Source organism: Vollenhovia emeryi, unplaced genomic scaffold (genome assembly GCF_000949405.1).
Source record: "Vollenhovia emeryi isolate VEMERY1.0 unplaced genomic scaffold, V.emery_V1.0 DF939177.1, whole genome shotgun sequence".
Taxonomy (NCBI): Eukaryota; Metazoa; Arthropoda; class Insecta; order Hymenoptera; family Formicidae; genus Vollenhovia; species Vollenhovia emeryi.
Genome location: NW_011967189.1, coordinates 835232 through 858124, shown reverse-complemented (window position 1 = coordinate 858124; position 22893 = coordinate 835232). Strand labels below are relative to the sequence as shown.

Below are 22893 nucleotides of genomic sequence, written 5' to 3'. Positions count from 1 at the left end.
ATCACTGACAACAGTTACAAGTACACGGAAAGAACAATGTAGCAACCCTAGTTAAAAACTGTACGTCGCAACTAAATTTCAGTTGTAAAATATGGACAGCTAATATTTAGTTGTGATAGCTAAATATTTTGCTACTGTGCCTAATAGCAAATCGTTCGCCGTGCTTTAGAAATTTTTAATTACGGCAGCGAAATATTTTAAGCAAGCCATGATTAGCTACGGTAGCGAAAATTTTTTTTTAGTGTCTAGCACTGAATAATTCAGCGCCACTTGTAACTGTGAATCAGTGAAATATTCACTGTCAGTGATAATCCACTGATTGACTCTTAGAGAGTAGGACTTAAAAATTTAAATGAAATAATAGGCGATATAAATTACAATGATTAGAGGGAGTAGGGAGGTCCAGGTTCAAACCCTGGCCGAGGTAGTATTTTTCGCAATAAATTTTCTGTGTTAAAAACACATCGGCAGTCATGGTCGATTAGAAGCTTAATCATTATTAGTCATTTACTGGCGTCAAATAATTCTCGGTGATATAAATTACGTCCGAGGTAACGATTTAATTAAGAAAAGGAGGCCGCGACTGTTACGGGCCGAAATTTATCACTTGATAATACGGTATCAGGAGCTGCGCAAGACAAATTGTATTCATTGAACGGGACGACGTCCGGGGTCGTGCGAATTCGCCGTGTGTCTCCAGGAGCACCTCGATGAATCACATCTATTTCGAGTGACGGAATAAACTTCGAGGCGCGATCGTCTTTGAGACAGTCCAGAGACAGTCCGAGATCGCGCTTCGACAAGCGGGAATATCGCACTGACTCGCGAACACATTTCAACGATCAAAGTTGCTAACACGACTCTGTCGAATCTGTCAGGTCTTCCTCTGTGCCATGGAAATTGTGCGCGCGTGCCTGAAATATGGCTCCGCTCTCCCCGTTTGGATTCCCTGAGAATCAACGATGCTGATCGCCGTTTATGTTTCATTATGATAGACGATTATTCAGAAGTGTGAGCGTGGATCGAAAACGAGGCGGATGGCAGGAAATCGCGCTGTTATCTGTCTGTTATAAATGCTTAATTCTGGACTTCTTTGAAATTGTTACATATTAAAATGCGTTTTTCTTTGACAAAGTTTTATTTGCACAATATCGTTGCAAAAACGTCTGAACATTATAAACAACTATATAAAATGTAATTAAATTTTTCCCAAAGAAAGATAATGGGTTATGATAATTGGCAATAAAATGTCTAGATGAAACAGCAGCGCGAGGAATCTAGGACGTCTGGTATACATGAGCTTTCTGCTTTTTAATTACATTAATTTATTTACTGCGCGGAAGGCAAACAAGTTTTTATACTTTGTGTCTAGAGCAATTCATATTTCATTTCTACGCCTTGTTGTACATTTTCCGTGATTTAATTAGTTAATGAACAAATTCCAGCGCCGTGAATCTTTTCGAAGGCGACTAATAAATCGGTGAGAGCTTGGCTTACGAAACGGCGTAAAGCGAATTGCCGGTTTTAATTAGTTAACAACCGGACTTCCGTATCGCGAGGCGTCCAGCCGCACAGTTGAGCCTCTAATGTGCCGGATCTCATTATTGCATGGACACGCGATTGCGACGCTGGAATCTGCGGAAAACATCGACTGTTTCAGCGGCATTAAATGGCTAGGCTTAATTAATTTTTATTACCTTCGATTTAACGGATGTCACGGAAAATCGCGAAAATGTGCGCACCGTGCTTTGTGCACATAAAAAGCAATAAAGAATTATTATTTTTAAAGGCAGCCAGAGAGGGAAAAAATGTGAACTATTTATCCCGCGATACGTTGTGTAAAATAATCCCCCTTGAAAAAGCTCGTTTTATTTATTTTAATAGCACCCGATTTAATCAATTTGAAAAGAACTCGCGCAATGTTCCATTTACGGTATAACACTTTGTAAAATTGCGTTTACGCTCAACACGTCGAAAGGATGATATTTTTGGGCATTTTATTCTATATAAAACTCACGCGAAAGAGGTATATACCGTGTCTATCGTCTATCGTGTGTAATTTAAGCCATTAATACAATTTCTATCCTGCACTCTGGAAAATTTCATTGATTATCGCATTGCGCGGGAACGACAAATACTTTCGTACACGTGCTCACCCGGCGCGTGCACAATATCTCGTCCAAAAAATTTGATTTGTTTATCTTAATCGTTCGCGATTTAACCGATTTATACAGTTTCAGTGCCGCGCGCGACAGGCCATAAAATTTCCCTCGAAAATAGCATCCCACGGCGTTTTGAGGAGCGCATAAAAGCCTCGGAGTCTCATCGAACGGTGAAATAAACGCGACGGAGCACGTGGTAAAATCGCCGATGCAACTCGTCCTCGCCGCGGCATAAGAAATTATGATGCTAATGCACCGAGATACTCCCCGCGAATGCATTCACGTCCCTTGCACTTTTCTCTAACTCCCGGCAGAATAATAGGACGGTTTTTCCCACGATTTTCCGGATTTATTCCGTAAACCAGGCACGATTCCGTTCCCGTCGTCGTACGGAGAAGAAATGTACGTAACGATATACAATTTATATACACGGTTTCTTCCTCATAAAAGTGCATTACAAAAATATTCAGATCACACGGCAACTCTTGCAATATTTTGCCTCACCTACCTCAATGGTTATCACGGCGATTCTTTTATGTTAGATTTATCATTCGGTGCCCGCGCAATTTGTTGCAACATCTACGCTTTCCTGGAATATGCCGATGGGGGGGGGGGGGGAAAGTTTCGATTAATTCTTATCGCTTTTGGCGATATACGCGTGTAACACCGAATCGCGTTATGTTACCAATTCGCCATAGATATTTGCGGTCGGATCGTCACATGAAACAAACCTTCCAATCCGAATCGGCGATAATGCCGACACCCATGAATTTCGAGTCTTTCCATACCAGTTGAGTGAAATTACTCACGTATCTCAAATTTCTCGGTCGCGGCGCGTCGTAATTGTAATACCTGTTCTCTTGATGGTTGCATACCGAAACAGCTAATGAGCCAATTACCGCGGGAAAAAAATGGCTGGATCTTTTCACCCGCAATTTTCTCTCGGAGATTATATTAATAATCGAATACTCCTAGCGAAATCGTAAATTTTTTCATTGAAACAATTTTTGTAAACGGCGCAATCTTGTAAAAGGACCAGTTGCAAATATTTGTTATCTTTCATTTCAACCACATCTTAAGATGTGGTTTTAAAATGCGTTAGTTTTGTAACATTTGACTTATTCCACATTAATCATGTTTTAGATTTTTTGCTGTCACATCTAATGGGTTAAGAACTTTTTAATACTTGATAAGGACCAGTATTACTGGTCGAAACGTTGTATTTTCTAAACGAAATATATTGAGCCAGTTAATTGTCGACGTTATCCTTATTATTTATTTGTTATCTTTGTCGTACTTTTGCAAAGGCGGCTTCTTTTAACATATCGTAATAATCGACTCAAAGTTTTTCTCTGCGCATTAATGCAACAGTTTGTTGTAACGTTGTTGTCTCGATCCATATTCAAGTTTCGCGGTTTCTTTTATTTACATTACTCTCCATTTATATGCCAATATCGGTTGTGCAAAATTGTAACAAATATTTCACCGATTCTTCGGGTATTGTATTTTCCAAGTCAAATCTCCGTCATGTATACATTTTCGCCGTATTTAAGCTGCCTGCACAGCTCTGCTTCTTTTTTCTTCTTCGATAAACCAATCTACCAATCGCTGAGCACGCTTGCTCAACTTTAAAAACATGAGGTACATTATCTAGAATATAATAACTTTTCCATATTTTTTTAGCATTATTTGTTGCTACATTACGAGATGTGTACAACGAATTATACATGATGTGACTATAATACATCTATAAACCGCAGATTCTGCGAAATTCTTAGACAAATTATTTGCGAAGCTGTTTTTTCTCTTATTTGCAGCAGTGGCAATCGTGAATGATTAATTCCGTATCTGGATATTATTTTCTATGAACAATCTGTAATTTTGGGAGAAATTTCTCGGTACTTAGAGAGGAAGACTTTATTTAATTTGGGTCAGCGCAGACCCATGTCAATACAGCTGACATACACGTCAATACGGACGGCATAATTACACATGGTTTATATATAGCTATGAAAATGTAATGCTCTTTTATAGAGCGTAAAACATGTAAAATTGTGAATCCCTTTTGGAGCCTTGCGCTGACAACAGGATATTTTTGAGCCCAAACCGTTTATTAATTTAACTAAGTTTGCTTCGCGTTCGTTCAGGCTTCCACATACGTATCTAGGCCATGCATAACTATAATGAAGCCTAAATATAATGATCGGTACGTTTGGCTGCCCCAAAAGCATCTAAACCGAGAAATTTCAGTATATCGAAAGCAAGCTTTCATATATGATTTCGAAAATATTAGGAATAAAAATAGAACGTATATTGGAAGCGAACTTCCGTATATGATTCTAAAAATATTAGGAATAAAAACAAGACATCGAAAACATGTAAATGATAATATGACGCTTTTATTTTTGCGCTATTATGTCTTTTAGTGTTGTTATGCATTAGCAATACTTCTAAGAGACTGAATCTGTGTGCGAATAACGCTTTAAATTTACATTTACATACAACGATAATGAAAATTGGACGCGTTTATTCGCGTTTATCCACTTGCCATTTGCATAATCGATATCGCAATTGCGATATCGCAGCGCGCTTAGGCTTAACGCGGAATTGCATTTCCGGCTTGTCAAACCCCGGGTATGCACCGGTTGTGCGTTCACAGGTACGCAGGGGATTGCACAGACTCCAGGACGCGCTGGCCCTGGTGGAGAAGAACACGTTGGGCCTGCAGACAAATTGCGCCTCGGTCGCCGAAGAAGTGGACGAGATTTATCGGAGGCTGAGCAAGGCTTTGAAAGACCGTACGGAACATCTGCGTAACGAGGTCGATCGATACCTCGGCACCGAGCTCAGAGGCCTGATTCAGCTCAAAGAGAATCTCGAATTGGAAATCGCGAATATCCAGAGCAACTGCGATCTGGCGGAGGCGCACATAAATGAAAACGTGCCGTGGGACGACGCCGAGCTCTTGGACACAAAGGAACTCTTCTTACGTACGGTGGAATTTATCAGGTTTGTTGCCCTGTAATCTCCCTTTTCTTTTGGGACGCTCGCTCGTTAAACCGCGCGGCCGTGTCCTTGTACGATTTATTATCAGCTATCTGTTCTTGCGGTCTCCCGCCCCTCTTCTTTTTACGGCGTAGATCGGGAAGAAATCGTTAAACGATTCCGTCTCTCCCGCGAGCTATTTTATTCCAGTTTCGGGATCAGTAGTGGCGCTTCACTACTTCGATTCTATTTTAATTTAGTAACGCCCACGTAAAATTATCACAGCTGTTTTCTTTCTAACGGTGGGAGGGGAAGGGGGGAACTGTTTGTCGCAACTATGTTTAACTAAGGCAAAAAAATTGCATTTACCGTGTTTATTATCGAGGAAAAAATATTTATTTTTCATGATAAAATATTATTTTCTGCTTCTCTATAAAATACAATCGCTGAAAAATGTACAGCCTGCCTCTCAGGCGTACCGCGACGTAATAAATAAACATAAACCTTTAGGATAACAGCGATACTCTGAAATAATTTGAACGCTGCCGAGATGAATATGTCGATATTGGCAGCATACGAGTTCCGGGAGATTTGTGATAATAGCATTGTGACTGTATCGGAAATCTGCTGTTAGATAATGTAATTATTAACGTTCAGCATTGCCACGCACACACCATTATGAAATGTGTAACGCGCGCAAAATCTGTCGTAAATCGCAGGCGCAAATCGCGCCGCGTAACAAAATTATTAGTTCATTAACCGAAGTGCCTACAATAATCGTGTTACGCAAAAACATCGAAGGGTGGGCATTTCAATTGCGGAAATGGCTGTACCTAAAATCGCGCGATCGCAATGCCGCGATAAGATAATGCACTTTGTCGGTAATTAGCATTGTCGAATTAACGTTGCGATGAATTTTAAATGCACGCGTTACCGTATGCTAAATCGAGATGCGAAGTTGCAGGCAATTCTTCCCAAATGCATTATACAAATGGAATCGCCGCGCCATATCGAAATTCAATCAAGCGGAAGCGCTCGGCGTCGCGAAGACAATACAGTTCCAGTTTTCTTTCGATTATTTTTATTTATATCAAACGTATACATAACGAAAATCACGCAAAGGTGAAATTAATGAATCGTCTTAATCGCGCTCGGTACAGAAGTGCTTTGATAAATGTAATATTGCGCGATGACAAGAAGATTGGTATTTCTATCACAACTCCTCTCGACTTCACACAGCACAGTCCGCGATACGATCATTATCGATTTCGCAAAACTTAATTCGTACAGTTAGCGGTCTGTCATATCTCTCGGCGAATGAAGATGAACGATTGTTCTCCGCAGGAACTTCGAATACGAGGCGGGGGATTACAACCGACGAGTCCGCTTCGTGATGGCGCACGATCCGAATCAGCTTGTCCTTCACGTGGCGGGTTACGGTGAATTGAACATTAAACCGGAAAGCGGAAGCGGCGGATTGCTGGGGAGCTCGAGCAGTTTAGCCCCACCAGTGGGCTCGCCCGGTCTTATGAGGAGCAAGAGCGATCACCGTCTCGCCTCGCAGTACAGGCAGCAAGAGGAGGAACGGCTGGCCAGGAATCGATACGTTCCTGAATACGAGTAACTATCGCTACTTCTTACGTCTCTCTTCTCGAGTGCTCCGAGTATTATTCCCCGAGTATTACGGACGGTGAGAAAAAAATCAATTGCTCTTTCCACCGTCGTTCTAAGCGTCGCGAGCCGTTTGTTTGCGACAAGTACGAATTAAACTTGATCGTATTTCTGTTCGCTTTATATTGTTTCTAATATTGATTTACAGAAAAAGTATTGGGACAATTTATTTGTTCTTTTTTTTATTGTGTTCCGTGTACTTGCCGCAAAGCGCTCTTACGTTTCCTTGATATTGCGGCAGAAATATCGTCTTATAAAACGATACAAATTTTTCCGAAAGTAATACCAGACATGTATACGTACTTCGTACAGCTTGGGGAATATGGAAATACCGGTTTGGGAGGGAAAACCGTTCGGGGCGCGAAATAGAAACTCTTATTTTTTTTCAGAAAAGCTACTTATACAAGCTTCGAGCTTTTAGACCAGTGCCAGTCTAGGTGGATTATAAAAATAAATGTCGAGATGGAAAAGCCATTTCTTCCGCTATTTATCAGTGAGATCAATTTGCCTCGGGGCCGATTAAAAACTGCAAGGCAGTCGATGGAGACGAGAAGTCCTTGGATCCCGTTCGGACGACCTGAGATCGAGCGCTACTCCTTAATTTATGGTGCCGAGATTCAGTCTGTTTTCGAAACGATAAATCAGCCGTCGCGAAAATTCGCAGTTTCGTCTTATTTACGGGGACGTATCTCGCTGATACGCCCGTGAGATGACCGTGAACAATTGCGACCGATATATTTCTTCGGAAATCGAACCGTGGGGTAAAAGCGTTCCGGGCACGCGCGCGACGTTTTATTGTTTATTGCTGCGAAGGTGTAACAGATCGGTACCCGATAACACACGGGCACCGTTGGCTCTTTGCAGCGAGGCGCCAGATAATGGAACGTATTAATATTCCGCTCGCGCAGTAGCACAAACGGCGCCAGGTATGCCATCAGATCGACGCGCAACGATGATTGGTACGTGCCTGGCAAGTGTTTCTCGCAAGTCCGAGAAGGACATATTTACGGTGCAGTTTAAGGGAGTCGGGGTTAATCGAGCGATATCTTTAATCAGATCCGTGCTTTCTTCAAACAGTCCTTACCAAGGGGGTAACCACTAGCTAAAAAGTCCCATCGATTACACGATTTTATTTGATTTCATGCGATTTCATTTTTACACGTTTAAAAATATGTAACGCTATTAAACCTCAAAGTAAGGATTTCATAATGATTTCGAAGACACTGTCCCACGATTATATATGAGGTGGTTACTTTCTTAGTCCTTACAATATCGTCGAATATAGTTGACTTTGCTCGGATTTAATCTTGCTAAGCAGACTTTATTACACCCTTTATAACATTAATTATTCTCGAAATTATAATTTTCACATGTCTCTCACACACGTGACGTATTAAATAATACAAGTGTTCATTGCGACTATTAATTTTAACGACACGGTAACGATATAGGGAAAAATATTGCATTTTAATTATTATATGCTTCAAATGTTTGACGAGAAGTATATTCTGGCAGAGAATAATTTCAATTGATAGCCAAGTATGAAAATTTTCGAATGTATTTATCAATATTCATACCTTAAAATGGCTCGCATTGAAATAACCGCAAAACTCTTTTTCAGTTTTCCAGTACACTAGATGCGTATGTTGAAACGCGTCAAACATTTAGGTACTTCAAAAGATTTTAACGTACTTTAAGGCGCACTGCTGAAGAAGAGTGCACTTTCCGAAATACCTCGCATGTTTATTCCAGTATAAGTTATAAATACGCGTAGTTTCGGTATCTTTTCATTTTCTCCGTCTTTCCACTCCTCTTCCTTCCTTTTTCTCTTTCTTTCCCTCTTTCCTTTCATTCCAGCTGAAAGGTACCTTCAGCTTGGAATAGGCGCGCCGGGTTTAATTGCTGCCTGTTTCATGCAATGTCGGTCGTTAGAGCCTCTCGCCGGGCCGTTTTATTAAGCGGCCTCGTCAAAATGTAAATTAAATGCTTTAGGTACGCGCGAGCACGTACTTTTTAGTAATTAACGCTCTCGCGTACTGCAAAGACCTACTTCACATGCGGGAATCGCGGCCTATCCTGCCCCGTGCCGTCTATATTGCGTTTGTTATATAATTACGGCAATCATGATCGTTTTGTGCGATTATTAGAGAAAATACCATTATTCGCCGTGAAGGTCTCATCAATTTGTCGGTTGCGTTCGAACGCAGATATCGCTCGAATTGTAAATGAATCTCGCGCGATGCGTTTCCACTGTCCGCGAAACGTGCGCGCGCCGCGGTGTTTATTTTTGACACTTGCCTTGTGATATTCGAGTGAAAATTCCATTATTCGTGCTTTTTTCACAATACGTTTCTGAAAAGCGCGCGTTCTGATCGCTCTCTGTTTTGCGTCGCGTGAAAAGCTGAAATATACAAACGACCGTTATTGCCGTCGCAATTTCTGGCGTGTGTTCTTTGCCAACGTTTTGGAGCGTGACAACGCCTGATATCATATCACGGAAATGTAGCTAAATGGTTAAGTGCCTAAAATCGATAATGCCCGATGATACTGCAAATAGTGCAAATGCAGATAGACGGATCAAAAAATCAAGGAATTTTAAACGCAATGTATACATATGCATATATTATGCATATATATATATAATCTTTATATAATTGCAAACAAATAAAGAATTATACACACGTATATTATTGAGATAAAATTTAGAGCCACGTATTAAATAAAATTTGTATTTAATCTCATTAAAATATTAATAATTTGTCACTTATTTATTAATTCGATAATTTCATAATTTATAAATTAAAAATGGAATATATTTTAATATTCTAAATGTAATTTATATAAAAGATAGTATTAATAGCAAAATGTTATTGTATGAGTTTCCGCGATACAATATCGTGCTGTTGAAATAATTAATATTACTTTAAGAAACAGCCATTGTTTGCTGAGGTATTCTTAAGACTCTCGCTTAAAAATGCACGACGTCAACTTTTTTAATAACTGCATCCCTCCGATCTGAAAGCGGTCAACTCTCAAAGCTCGCGTCTAATTATTTATCTTTGACCATCCGCTTCGGTTGAATTTTATTGCAATCCATGAACAAGGTTACTTCTCACAGGGGATTTCGTAGAACGCGATATTGCAATTCCTCCGACGAATTACTGACGTTTCAAACTGACTTTGATTAAAAGACTGATGTATGTACTGATTTTTTTATTGGTATTCACCGAAGACTATTATTGTATAGACTGAGTATATATCCTGTTCCAGAGTTTATCTATCTATTGATTTTTCGGTACGCGTATAGCTAATCACACAGTGATCTGCCACACAGTTCTCGTAAATCAAGTAACTCGAGTAAAGAGCATCGTTTTTTCTCACGACTTTACTGATCACAATCAGAAAACGGTGCACAAAACTTTTCCATTTTTTCAATTCCAACAATGCATGTATACTAAATTAGAGGCTCTTTTTGCTAGAAGCACAAAATTCAAATACGCCGTTCTAATTTTTTATACAATTCTTTTTATTGAATCCTCGAATACTTTTGATACTGTCACGAACCCTTAGAACTAATATTAAATGGGCCGCTATTAAAGTTCGATTTTCCACTTATAATTCCTTGGCTAAAACACTCACGTGTATATACTGTTGCTGTCGGAATGCACTTGGCACTGTTGACAGGGCGCTTCGACGTTTAAAGAGTCAAAAGATAAGGGCGAAAATTCGGTAGGATCTATCAGCGAGTTTCGAGGGAATATCGGAAGGTACGATATGGGAGTAGAAGACGGGGAGATCCCCTAATATCATTTCGTCCTGTCATCGGCAATCCTCCGGAACGTCCTCTCGAATCGAAGTGAGATAATCTGACTATAAAGCAGGTCGCGTTTCAGCCTAGGTAGAGCTTGCTCATTGGTTCCTCTCCCCCTTGTCATAATTTCAAGTGACATATATCAGAGACACGTGTCCTTGCGACATCTGCGCGCGAGAATAAGTTGTTATCCGCCTTCGGGGAGAAGAGAGACTTTTTTATATATTCACACGATCTAAGTTGATACACGTGCCCGACCTATGACTGACATGATCTACGTACCTCGTTCGATAATATCCAATAGTCTTTTCTCATATACATAAATTAAGTAAAATGATAATATTAATATTATTTATTAAGAATTTTTATTAGAAAGCATATTCGCTAGCATATTAACCGAGCAATGTCTATTCCAATACAATGATATTTTATTCTAGATGTGCTTTGATTTGGTATCGTTGCCGTTAAGTCTCGTTACAGATCATTATAAAGATCATTCTGAAGCTGAGATTTGACAAGAAAGTTCGTCGCGATAAGAACCGTCTAAGATTGTCTACTCTATTCCATTTATACACGGAAAAGAGAATGCTGTTGTATCAAGATCAGTATAATTGAAATAAAATCGTCGAAACAATCAGTATTAATAGATGTAAAACATCATATTGTTGTCTAGATATTTAGTTGAATGCTTAAAATTAAAATCCATAGCAAATAGAATTGAGTGAATTATTTATGTTTGTGGCAGCGCGTGACGTTAACGTTCAATTCAAGCAACTTCATTTTGCTCAATTCAACAGCATTTTTTCCCGGTGTATAATTTCAATCCGCTTCCAATTTGCGGAAGCGGATTGTCAATGGCGTAAGGAGAAATCACTGTCGGTGATTTCTCCCGATCCAGAATCACCCCCTCGGCAACGGTCCTAATTAATCGACGCCGTCGCAGTACGCGTGTGTATGCGAGTGTTTGTACGTGTGTGCCAGGTACGACGCGCCGGAGTACGAGGTGCCCAGGAACAAGTCCAGGTACAGGAGTCGATTTATGCGGCATCGGGACGGCGACGATTCCGACGGTGACTCGAGGTCGACGGTGAGATTCACATCGGCGCCGCAGGAGTCGTCCGGCATGCGGGAGCGCGTTCTGGATACGGAGGACGCCGCACGTGGTCCCCTGTCCGGAATATTTCGCCTGACAGACTCGCCGCGGGTCATGAAGAAGCTGCAGGAGTGCGAGCGTGCCGGCAAGAGGAAGAAGGAGGAGCCGGCGAGTCAGCCTGCGCCGCAACCACAACCGCCTAAGCCACAGGTTAGAACAGCACGCTTCTGACAGCCTAGACGTTAAGGTCCTCAAAGCTCAAGTGGGTCAAGGTCCAAAATTTAGATTTAGTTACGCTTGCACATCTGAAGATCGATCTTGGATCTTGCAGATGAAACTCGACTGCAGATTGGAAACCTGATCTGCTTTAGCTCTGAACTTAGATTGTTAATTTGAAGCTATTTAGCGGTACAGCAATATATTGCCCGTACAAAGTATGCCGGTGCGCTTAATTGCGAACAAAAGGAATATGAATGTAATATTCAGATCGGATTAAATGGCGCAGAAGAATCAATTTGCTGTCTAATCTCGATCAAAGTAGTTATCGTTTGCACAAATTGCATTTTTGATACGGTGGTTTGTCAACAAGAGTTTGAGAATAATATAATCGCTGTACTTGGTAAGTATACATTCCACATATTTCTTTATTTCTGTGGTAAATAATTAATTATCCGTAAAGTAAAAATCAACGCGTCGAGATTATTATTAACAGCGCAAATATTTAAAGTTACAGCACGCTTTTATTTGGCAAGCTCGACGCGATGTTGAAAATTTCGAAATAAAATGCAACGCGTATGTTCTGGGATAAAAAAATTATGACATATCATCATAAATATATACAGCTTTCGTTGCTAATAAAAATTCAAGGTGACAGCGTAATCTAGAAATACATTCGTTATATGTATACGAAATATATTTTTATGCTATATATGAATTCTATATGTAAGGCCTCTCTCAACCCTTCGTACATAAGCCATCTTAGGTCGCTCAGTTCTTATATTGGGATATCGATTTGCTTCCCTCGACGCCAACTTCCATAAACATCCGCTGTTGTGATAGGTTTCACATTAAAAACGTGACTGTACCTGGAACAGTATTATTATTTCGGCAATGTGTACTCGAGCCAGAAAAAAAATCCTTGCAAAATTATAGCGATGTAGATAACGCCGAGCGCGGTTGTTGATAAAAGCGACACTGATACATTCGTTTCGCATTTCGTGACAACAACAATTTTATAAATATTCGCATCAATAGATCCGTACCAATCGACAAATAATCCTCGACGGACAGCCGTGTTTTTTTTTTATCGATGTAACACATGGTTACACCATTGACCCATTTGTTTTTCTCCCTCGACGTTCATATTTTAAATGTTGATGCGGCACGGAGCTCAGTTGATTGAATCGGACAATCGAGCAATCGCCCGGGATCTATATGCAAATCCGCTGGCCGGCGTAAATTTTTTTTACGCCGAAAATGTGCATCCTCTACAGAGAAACGTATCAGTGAATTTAATCGCCGTTCCCCTGCTTATCGATACACCGTATATCACCGCGTCGCATCAATATTTAAACGGCTAAACGTCGGCGATACAGTCAATTTACGGCCACGAGTGTGCTCAATAAATGCTATTTAATTAGCCTTGCATGCACTTTTAGAAAACACTCGGAAAAACACGCCGTGGCCGCTGTAATTTGATAACACGGAGATATCGGTAATAGACAAACGGGGAAACTGTACATTTTGATGAGGCAACGAAACGTAACAATAATTCTCTACACCTTCTCCTCGGTTTATGTTAGAGTAAAAACAAGCAGGAACGTTGAATCGCCAGTGGTTAATTAACGATTGGGTTGAATAATCCGACACAACTGGCTACGGGAAAATTTCCTTTATTGTGACACAACGTTTCGGCCATTGGCTTTGGCCCTTTTCAAGCGTATTCTACAGCGTCTATTTATTTAATTATTTTATTTAACTTATTCAATTTATTTCCGTTCTAAATCACACTGGTATATATAAGTAATTATCCCGACGTTCTCATTTCTGTCCAGTGGGCCTAATGGCACTTGACCACATGCCATACGCCGACTAGATGCTGTAGAATACGTTTGAAAAGGGCCAAAACCCATGGCCGAAACGTTGTGTTACAATAAAGGAAAATTTTCACGTAGCCAGTCGTGTCAGATTATTCGACGTAATTGTTAAGAGTAAAAAGTTGGAAAAGATATATGAATAGCGACACAATGTTGATGCATTGAAGAAAACTACAGATCTCTGATTTGGCTTATAAATTTTGATATCGAGCTGATAATGAGTGATGACATAATTAAATAATTAATTAATTAAGCACCACGACTTGAATGGGCGTTCGTGAATTTGACGACATCGTATTTATTTTTGACAGTGATACCTCCGCACTTTTGCACAAGGAAACCCTTGTTATGGCGGGAGAAATTAACGGATGGGCACGAACTCTCCATGCTGACGGCCAGTGCAACGAACGAAATTTGTTCGATGCCGCGCATCCCATTGTTCGGATGATAGCGGCTGGTGTCAAAACGCTCAATGAACGTACAAACACAAATGTTGACTCGTACATGTAACGAGGACCGTTATCTTACGTCCACGATGATTTATATCGAGTACAATATACGCGATGACGAGCGAGTGTCATTCCTACGAATGCGGTCAACAAAGTGCCAATCATTATGTGAAATATATAGCGTTAATTTTCTATGATTTGCGCGTACCGGTAGAGCGTTAGCCATAGGCAATACGTGTGTACATATAGATAGGATATTGTCGGTGACGATAGAGAGAGAAAGAGTGATATATCGAGCGAGCTGACCTACATCATTGAAACGTTGTATTTTGTGCATGAAATGCTGCAAATGTGTAAGGTAACAATACAGTAATTTTACACTTTTATTATTACATCTCATCACTACGCCACCCACTTAATCCCGTATCACGCACCCCCTGCTTATTACGTCGCTATGTACTCGCGGGCGCGCGACGCATCCTGTAATTGCCGTGCCGATTCACGTATTCGCCACCTGTCGCGTACGTGCCATAACGTTGCATTTAAATGCACGTGCGGATTTCGCGGCCCCAATAAATCGCGCGGCGCATCGTGCGGCTGGCGCGAACGGACACCCCCGATCGTAAACTCTCCCCCCGGCACTCGAGGGGGAAACGAACGATCCGGATTGCAAATCACGAAGGGAATTGAGCGAGGTTCGATCGCGATTACACCGATGGTGCAACGTGTGGCGGAACGCCGCAGTATTCTCGCCATAAGTGATTTTTTGACGCGCAGGTACAAGTGCGAAAGGTACCGACCGCGGTGGCGAGACAGACCAGCGAGGACGACGAGATCTCGAGGATCAAGAAGCAGAACAAGAACGCCGCGGCGACCGCCACCGCCGTCCACCCCGAAACGGTGGAGGAGAGGCAGCCGACGCCCGTTTCCGGTCACCCGCCGCCGTCGAGAGAACTTCCGGAACGGGAACCGGAGGAGCAGCCGGTCAGGAGACCGGCCGTCGCCAGGTAAACGAACGAAACACTGCCAAACTTTATTATGAAAATTGTAGTAACGAACCTAAGCGAAAGATGATGAATTATTTGACGCCGGTACACGACTAACAATAATTAAGCTTTCGAAAAGCTAATTAAGCAACGAACACGTCGCCAGTTATGGTCGATTGACAGCTTAATTATTCTAAGTGAAAGAATTATCCAGACCGAAGATTTCTACGGAAACTTAATATACCTCGTGAAATACATGCAATAGTTATTCGGTTATACCGTAAATGGGACACGACACGAATGGTTCTCCAGTCAGAAATTCGTCGACTCGAACGTCGAGATCGCGTTTAAAAAATGAAGACGGTCGCGCGTGGAGACCTCATTAAAACCACAAATTCTCTCGACTCCGGCGAAAACTATTTATTAAGACGGTAAATCAACACGGTCCCCCGAAGGAACGAAAGACCCGAAGACATGTTTGCTCACGTAGATATTAATCACGCCGGCGGTGACCGCGGGATTCGCAGTTAGCTAGCAGTACCTCGCGTTATATCGGACTTAAGCGCGGAGTTCTCGCGGCGCGACGTTGTTACGGCGCAAACAAGTAACTTGTTCGAGTTCTACGCTGCGTTATTAACGTGCTTGTTTGTAATATTGTTGCTCGCGCAGGAGAACTTCGGCGGAAACTCACGCTCCCCCCGCGGCCAGGAGTGCCTCGTCGGACTCGAGCACCGGCTCCGAGAGCTCGGCGGGATCCGGGATACGCAGTACGGGCGCGCCGTTCACGACCGAGGAGATGAAGCAGAAGTACCTGTCGAGAGCACCCCCGACCAGCACGACGACCACCGTCTCCACCGCAACCGGCAGAGAGTCATCGAACGCCGCCCCACCGGCCCCCAGAGCACCGTTTCAGAGCCGTTTTTTAGGCGCAGGTAATTAACCGTGCAATTACTGATGCACCCACAGAAAGAACTTCCGGATCCAATGCTATTACGCTTCAATGTATCATAAAATACGATATAATAATCGTTCGTGGCTCTTTTCCATTGGGAAACAATTTCCACTGTGGACTCTCTCTCTAACCGCTAAAAAGAAAGAGGAAACAATTGCAATTTAATAGATGCGCGTAAAGTATTGGCAGCACTCAAAAGATTGCGTAGAATTAATTTGCGTGTCGCACTGAAGCGGGAACAATGCAGTGGATAGTGATCGAAGGGTTTTATCACGTTCGCAGCTAGGAACCGTTCTATCCGCGACACGTCCCAATTTCGTTGTGTGCCTATTACCCATTGTTTATACGAAGAGAATCGAAAGCACGTCTCCGCTCGCTTCGTACGCTAATCCCGTCTAGCGCGTCTATTGTATTTCTCAGTACTCCGTCGAGCATCTCACGGAAATTGGATGTGCAGACAAATTTGCGTTTAACCTTCCGCCTCTATTTCGGGAGACTTAATTTACGCATAAAACTCTCGGATAACAGCCCCTCGGATAACAAAACATTTTCAGTAGATAAAATTAAGTAAAAATAGTTTTATGATACATTTTAAATTGTCGCACCCACAGAAAAAATTTCCGGATCCAATGCTATTACACTTGAATGTATCATAAAATAGGATCGATGTAGCGTCAATCATATTTATTATAGAGAAAGGAATATTTTAATTATAAATGAAAAATTCTAAAATCTAAGATAAAATGGTAGTATGGATCGTCTTTTGTCGAATATCATGGTGCCAGCTTCGTGCGTTGTAATATGGAGGAGAAATTTATTCTAAACGCAAGAATATATAAACTTGCATTTATATAAATTACTCTTGTCTCAATATAGTAAGTCAATCTTTTTTTAATTCGATAGAGGAGAATAAGAATTATTGATTTTTTTATTTTGATATTGTCTTATTTTCATACTAAATGAGGTCGTGAGAAATATAAATGCGTCAAGAATATTTTTGTCTCGGTAACAGAAATCCTTTCTGAGGGTGCGTCATCGACAACGCGGAAGATACCAGAAAAATATTGAAATAAACAGTGAAATTCTTAAGTATCTTTTGATACGTTAAATACCTCGAAGAGTTTCTCGAGAGAAATCGGAACAGGGCGTTTAACGAAATTTAGTGGAATAGGTAAACCTCGGATGGAAGGCGTTTCGTGTTCGATGAATGTCCGCGTGTCCATTACAATCGCCCTGATCCTGTATGCGAGGGGTGTACGTAAAACGCTGCCGTAGACTGCCAGCACGATCGTGCTACAACGTTGCAATTCGAAAATGGATCTGCGAGATGCCGTGTCCGGTGCGATATTTCAAGATTCGAGAGCCGAAATCGGTAGCAGTCGGCAAGCAGCAGGCGCGGAGTAGCGCGCGACACGATAATTACGTTATCCATTCACAGCGCTTTTTAATTAATGCTGTCGCTTCGCTTTCCCGACACGCTGTGTCCCGGTTGTCATATCTCCGCTCAAACCGGCGCGTTAAGTCGTAGGCAATGCATCTCGCCGTAAACGAGATACGCGAGCGGACGTGGCGATATTCGCGTTGTCTACCTCTTGTTTCCGACCACCGCTGTCAGTCGATACGATCGGTCCGTTTTCTCGTCGTGTTTCCGTCAACCGTGAACACGTAGACGGCGCGAAAGGCGAAAGACACCCTCTTCCTGCACCTGAGATTGCATAAACGCACATTCCCATGCGCCGCGACAGATCCTCACCGCTTGTCGCTCACCGTGTCCTTCGTTCGTGACTGCGTTCCTTAGCTCGACATGTATCTTTATGTTAAAGCCAAATCTGATTTTCCTATAAAATGTATGGAATAGAAAGTTCTTGGCTTTAATTTTTCAAATTAAAATATTCTCCGACCCTTTTGCAATTTTGAAGCGTCGACGGTTGGCCACGACGATCGGCCACTTTTGTGTGTTGTTAAATTTTTTAATTTCACCAAGTGTAGGATTAAAGGTGGAAATCACGTTGGCGTGAACCTCCGGAATTTTCAGGTAACCGTGCGGCTCCACCACCGCCGGTTCAGACGCCGCGGGAGGAACCAGCGGCGAAAAAGAAGGAAGAGGAGGACGAAGACGAGGAGACAAGCAGCTCTTCCGAGGAAACGGAGTCGGACACTGAAGAAGAGTCGGAAACGGAGGGTCATCCGTCCAAGACTACCCCAACCGCGGCTTCCGTGGCTTCTCAAGATCGCCAGAGAAGCGAATCCGCCATGGCACGCACCGACATCGGGCCTTTGCTCGCTCGCAGCGCCGAGGCTAGAAGAGGAAGCAAGGAAGATTCGCCTTCCACCAGGCAAGTACTTCTCAATTCTAAGAACGGATTTATATGATAAGTGAGAGGTTTAATCTTCAACTAATATGACGATAGAAAATCAACTATGATTTCAAACAAGATCTTTTAGAAATATCTTAGGGATATCTCTTGGAAAGTTTAGCGTGCGTGCGTATGTGTGTGCTATTGTTTTTATCAATTAAAAATAAACAATTAAACTAATCCAGTTTAATGAATTTAAGGGACAATATCGTTCATTTGTTAAATTAAAGCTGATATCACATAGTAATGAAGTAATAGAAATTTAATCATCGCAATTGATGATTAATGCCTCTTTGAATCTCTACTGATTCCTGTTGTTATCAAATATGAATAGAATCTATGCACGATTATGAAAAGTACGGATAGTTGAGATAATAAAAAGCAAAATAGGAAAATTAATGAGAGTTTTCTACCAAAATGGTATGCCACAAGGTCGCAAAATCAGAACGATAAAGTAAAATATTTAGAATCTTGGTTCATTTTCCTTTTTCGATACGAAATTAGGAAAGTTAACTGCAATTCCTTCTTTCTCTACTCTTCTTCTTTGATATACAGTTCTCAATCGACGATATCCGTCTCGCGAAAATCTCTCTCTCTCTCTCTCTCTCTCTCTCTCTCTCTCTCTCTCTCTCTCTCTCTCTCTCTCTCTCCCTCCCTCTCTCTCTCTCACTCAGTTTTTAATCAAAAATCCGATATTGTCAACTTGCACGTTCGCTGCTCGCAGAAACTATGGCGGAGCTTTCGTTCGTGTGTTACCGTGTTTATTTGCGCTTGTTACGCTCTCGGCAACATCGCGTGCACGCATCCCGACGTTCTCTACCGTCGCATTCGAGAGCATACGAATGCGCTCGCTCGCGCTGAATTTCGAAGTAAGCTTACTCCGTCCCCTTCCTCTGACAGACGCGATCCCCTCGCTCGAAACTGTGGCCTAAGGAAACGAGAGACGGCTAGGAGAACAGGGAGAGACCAGGCGAAGCCGTAAGTGCTCTCCCTGGCCCGACCCGGCGTAGCGGCTCCCTTCAAGCCTCCGGCTTTTGTAAAAGAATCACGTGGCCCGTTCCCCATCGCGCCCGCTGCTATCAGAAACTTTCCACGTAGCGCTGCGGAAACTGATTAGCCGCTCAGTCTGGCGATGAATTGTAATACATTAGGGCGCGTAAATTCGGCCGCGAGCACGCGTTTGCACTCGAGAAGCACGTGGTAGAACGGTGCGTCCACTTTCCACCTAAAAAAACTAATCAACTTAATTTGTATCATCGTTTGAATTGACTACTTGATTGAAATGTCGCTCGGTGCTTCGCACAAAAGTAAACTTTTAGTTCCAGTCCGACCATTCTAGTCTTCTATTCTGGTCTAACGTGGACGATTAACTGTTGCGCTCTGAATACAAAGCGGTATCGCGTCGTCATCGTTTTTACACAGTATATTATTAACTGAGAATAAAATTAGATAACTGGACACTGGGTCAGCTTGAGACGTGTAGAGTAAGATAGAATAAATACAAATAGAGCAGGATCACCACGGCTCGTTAATCGTGCAATCTCGCGCCTCGATCCTAATGGAATACGCGCGATAAACCTAACAGTCAGCAGTTAAAAAATAAACGTGACCTCGATCTTAAAGAGAGAAAGATTATCGGAGCCGGTGTGCTACGTTCGACGAGTTGCGTTCTTGAGTTTCTCTCAATCAGGTGGCCGGCACCCCCCAAAGCACCACCCCCTTAGTAATAGTAGTAGCAGTAGCGAGAAGTCTAGAGTAAGGAGAGAAAGTTCCGACCGATCACTCGTGTCTCAGGTATTCGTCGCCGAGGGGCAGCCCCGCGCAATCCGTGACGACGACGATGACGACGCCGAGCGGCGGCGGTGGCGGCGGCGGCGGCGGCGCCGCGATGACGACGACGACGTCGACGCCGGGCGGCTACACCAGCAGGTTCGTAGCGCACGTAGCTCACGGTCAAGCGACTGCTCATGATGAGGCCACTTCTAATTCCAGTAACCCCCTCGACCGTAATCGTTTTAGGGCGTTTAGCGCGGACGGTACCGACGAAAGGTGCTCGGCCGGTCGCGTCGACGACGGTAAAGTAATCGCGGCTACGATCGCGGGTTCCGCTTATGACGGCGACGCCGACGGGGACGCGGTTAAATCGCAGGCGACGGACACTAGCTCGGACGTTATTATTACGGACAAATCGACCGTCTCATCCACCTCTTCCCACCTCGCGATTAGCGAACCCGAAAATCTCCGCGGCGACAATCGCATTACAAGTGTGACACCCGAAGACGAGGGCGTGTTAGTGCAAGCTCATTCCGGGAGCGACGAGACTTGGTTGGTAGCCGCAGGTGGCAGCCGCGACGAGTCTACCGCGACCGAAGATGATTCCGTCGCGAGAAGAGGCGACACGGAAGAAACGATATCCGAAAATCGTGACTGCGAAGACGTTTCCAGCTCTTTCGAAATCATCGTGGAAGATGTCGACGCGCGTGTCACCGAGGCGTCGGATTTCCCAAGTCGAAGCGTCGATCATTTCGACGAGCGCAGAGATCGCTCGAGGTCCAAAGAGTCTCACAGCGTTTCCGAATGCTCGAGTTCCGTCAGTGGACGAACGATGTCCGGCAGCGAGTCGGAGAGCGATTCCGAGAGTGACTCCGACGAGGGGTTGGACGTGGAAGAGGACGACGAGTCTCGAGATGAAAACTGCAACGTGAAGAACGAGAAAAAGGAGGAGAAGAAGGACGTTGGAAATCACGACGTTGAGGCTAGCGAGGCTAGCGGGGAGAATAAAGGTTCCTCGAACTCTGAAAGTGATGAGGAGACTACAGTGCTGAGTATCAGCTCGAACACCCGAGGCGAGAGCAGCGTGACGCCTGACGACCGTCACGAGAGGGATTTAAAGCGCCGAAGCGCCTCGATAATCGACGAGCGGAGCATCGAGGAGATGTTCGACGACAATGGCTGGGTGGTCGCGGAGCAAGATCTAGAGGATCCGCAGACCGATCTGCGAACGGTATCCGTAATCCCGTTGGATTTTGAATCCACGGTCGATCGCCCATCCGAGGAGACTGCGGACCCTATCGCCCACGTCAACGACGCAGCGGGGACGCGTACCGAAGAAATTATTCCAAGAATCGCCGAAGAGAGACGCGATGAGATGTCGAGCAACTTCGAGGATTCCTTGGCGCGGTCGGGTATCGTTGACGTCGCCGAGATGATTCCCTCGAGCGAACGACGAGGACCCGAGGTCCCGCCCAGAAGTCACGTGTACAGACAGAGCAGTCTGGGTAAGAATGGATGGCTAGTCTCCGATGAATCCGAGAGCGAGTCCGACCGGGCTACCTCACCGCTTGAAGCCCCTTCCGGTCGAGACGTTGCTAGAATCGGGTCCGCGAGCGAAGCGACGGGGATCGACGTGATCGAAGAGAGCACGGGCGACATCGACGAGAACGGGTGGGTGATACTTGACGACGACGACGTCGACGACGACGAAGACGACGACGACGATGACGACGACTACGACGACGAGCGCGTAGGGGACGGCAGTGCGCAGGAGAACACGAACACGATTCGTTCCCAAACGACCGACCTCGTAAACTCAAAAACTAACATTGAGAACGGTGCGTTAGTCGCGAACGTTGCTACGCGGTCAAAGGGCACCGAGCAGTCAGGGCCCGGCGAGCACGAGGAGACTCCCGGTGCCAGTATGAGTATACCGATGCAAATGGTAACCACCGTCTTCTGTGTGTCCGTACTGTGTTACAGCGTTCTAACGAGTCTGTTTCCCTAATTCCGCCGAGCTCTCTCCCTGAGTGTTGTTACACGACACCCTTAGGACCAGTTTCACAAAGGTCGGTTAACCGTTAACCAGCGTTCAGTCGACTCCCCTTTTTCCATCTAATTGTTCAAGGGCCAGTTTCACAAACATCGGTTAACCGTTAACTAGGGTTCAGTCGACACCCCTATCTTTTTCTATCTTATTATTTGAGAAGAGACAGAGAATCAATTAATCTTCGGTTAGCAGTTAACCGATGTTTGCGAAAGTGGCCCTAAGAAGAGACGGAGAATCAATTAATCTTTGGTTAGCAGTTAGCCGATGTTTGTGAAACTGGCCCTTAATCGGGTTTAATAACATCCGTAGTTAAGGAACTGGCCAATCACAGTCGTTCCATTCTTCTGAGGAATAGTTGCGATTGGCCAGTTTAATAACTACGGATGTTATTGAACCCGATTAAGGGTGGCGTGTAAACGTAATCCCTGACGTTACGCAAATACGACTCTCCTCCGGTTCCTCCAACACTTTCTCTCTGTCTCTCGCGTCGTCTCGGCTTCGGCATTCA

At 43.5% G+C, this 22893-nt stretch overlaps 1 protein-coding gene across 3 annotated transcripts in view; it reads left to right on the top strand.

The window, feature by feature from the left end:
- Positions 1-22893, top strand: part of LOC105563366 (RING finger protein nhl-1) — a 64446-nt gene that overhangs the window by 31689 nt on the left and 9864 nt on the right. For 2 of the 3 annotated variants that reach the window (XM_012014907.1, XM_012014906.1), the window contains exons 5-11: positions 4822-5171; positions 6492-6767; positions 11611-11932; positions 15045-15274; positions 15923-16185; positions 18241-18541; positions 20357-20491. In XM_012014907.1, the coding sequence (XP_011870297.1) occupies positions 4822-5171; positions 6492-6767; positions 11611-11932; positions 15045-15274; positions 15923-16185; positions 18241-18541; positions 20357-20491 (1877 nt within the window). The remainder of the gene's footprint in view (positions 1-4821; positions 5172-6491; positions 6768-11610; positions 11933-15044; positions 15275-15922; positions 16186-18240; positions 18542-20356; positions 20492-22893) is intronic. The other variant, XM_012014908.1, reaches the window with a different exon arrangement.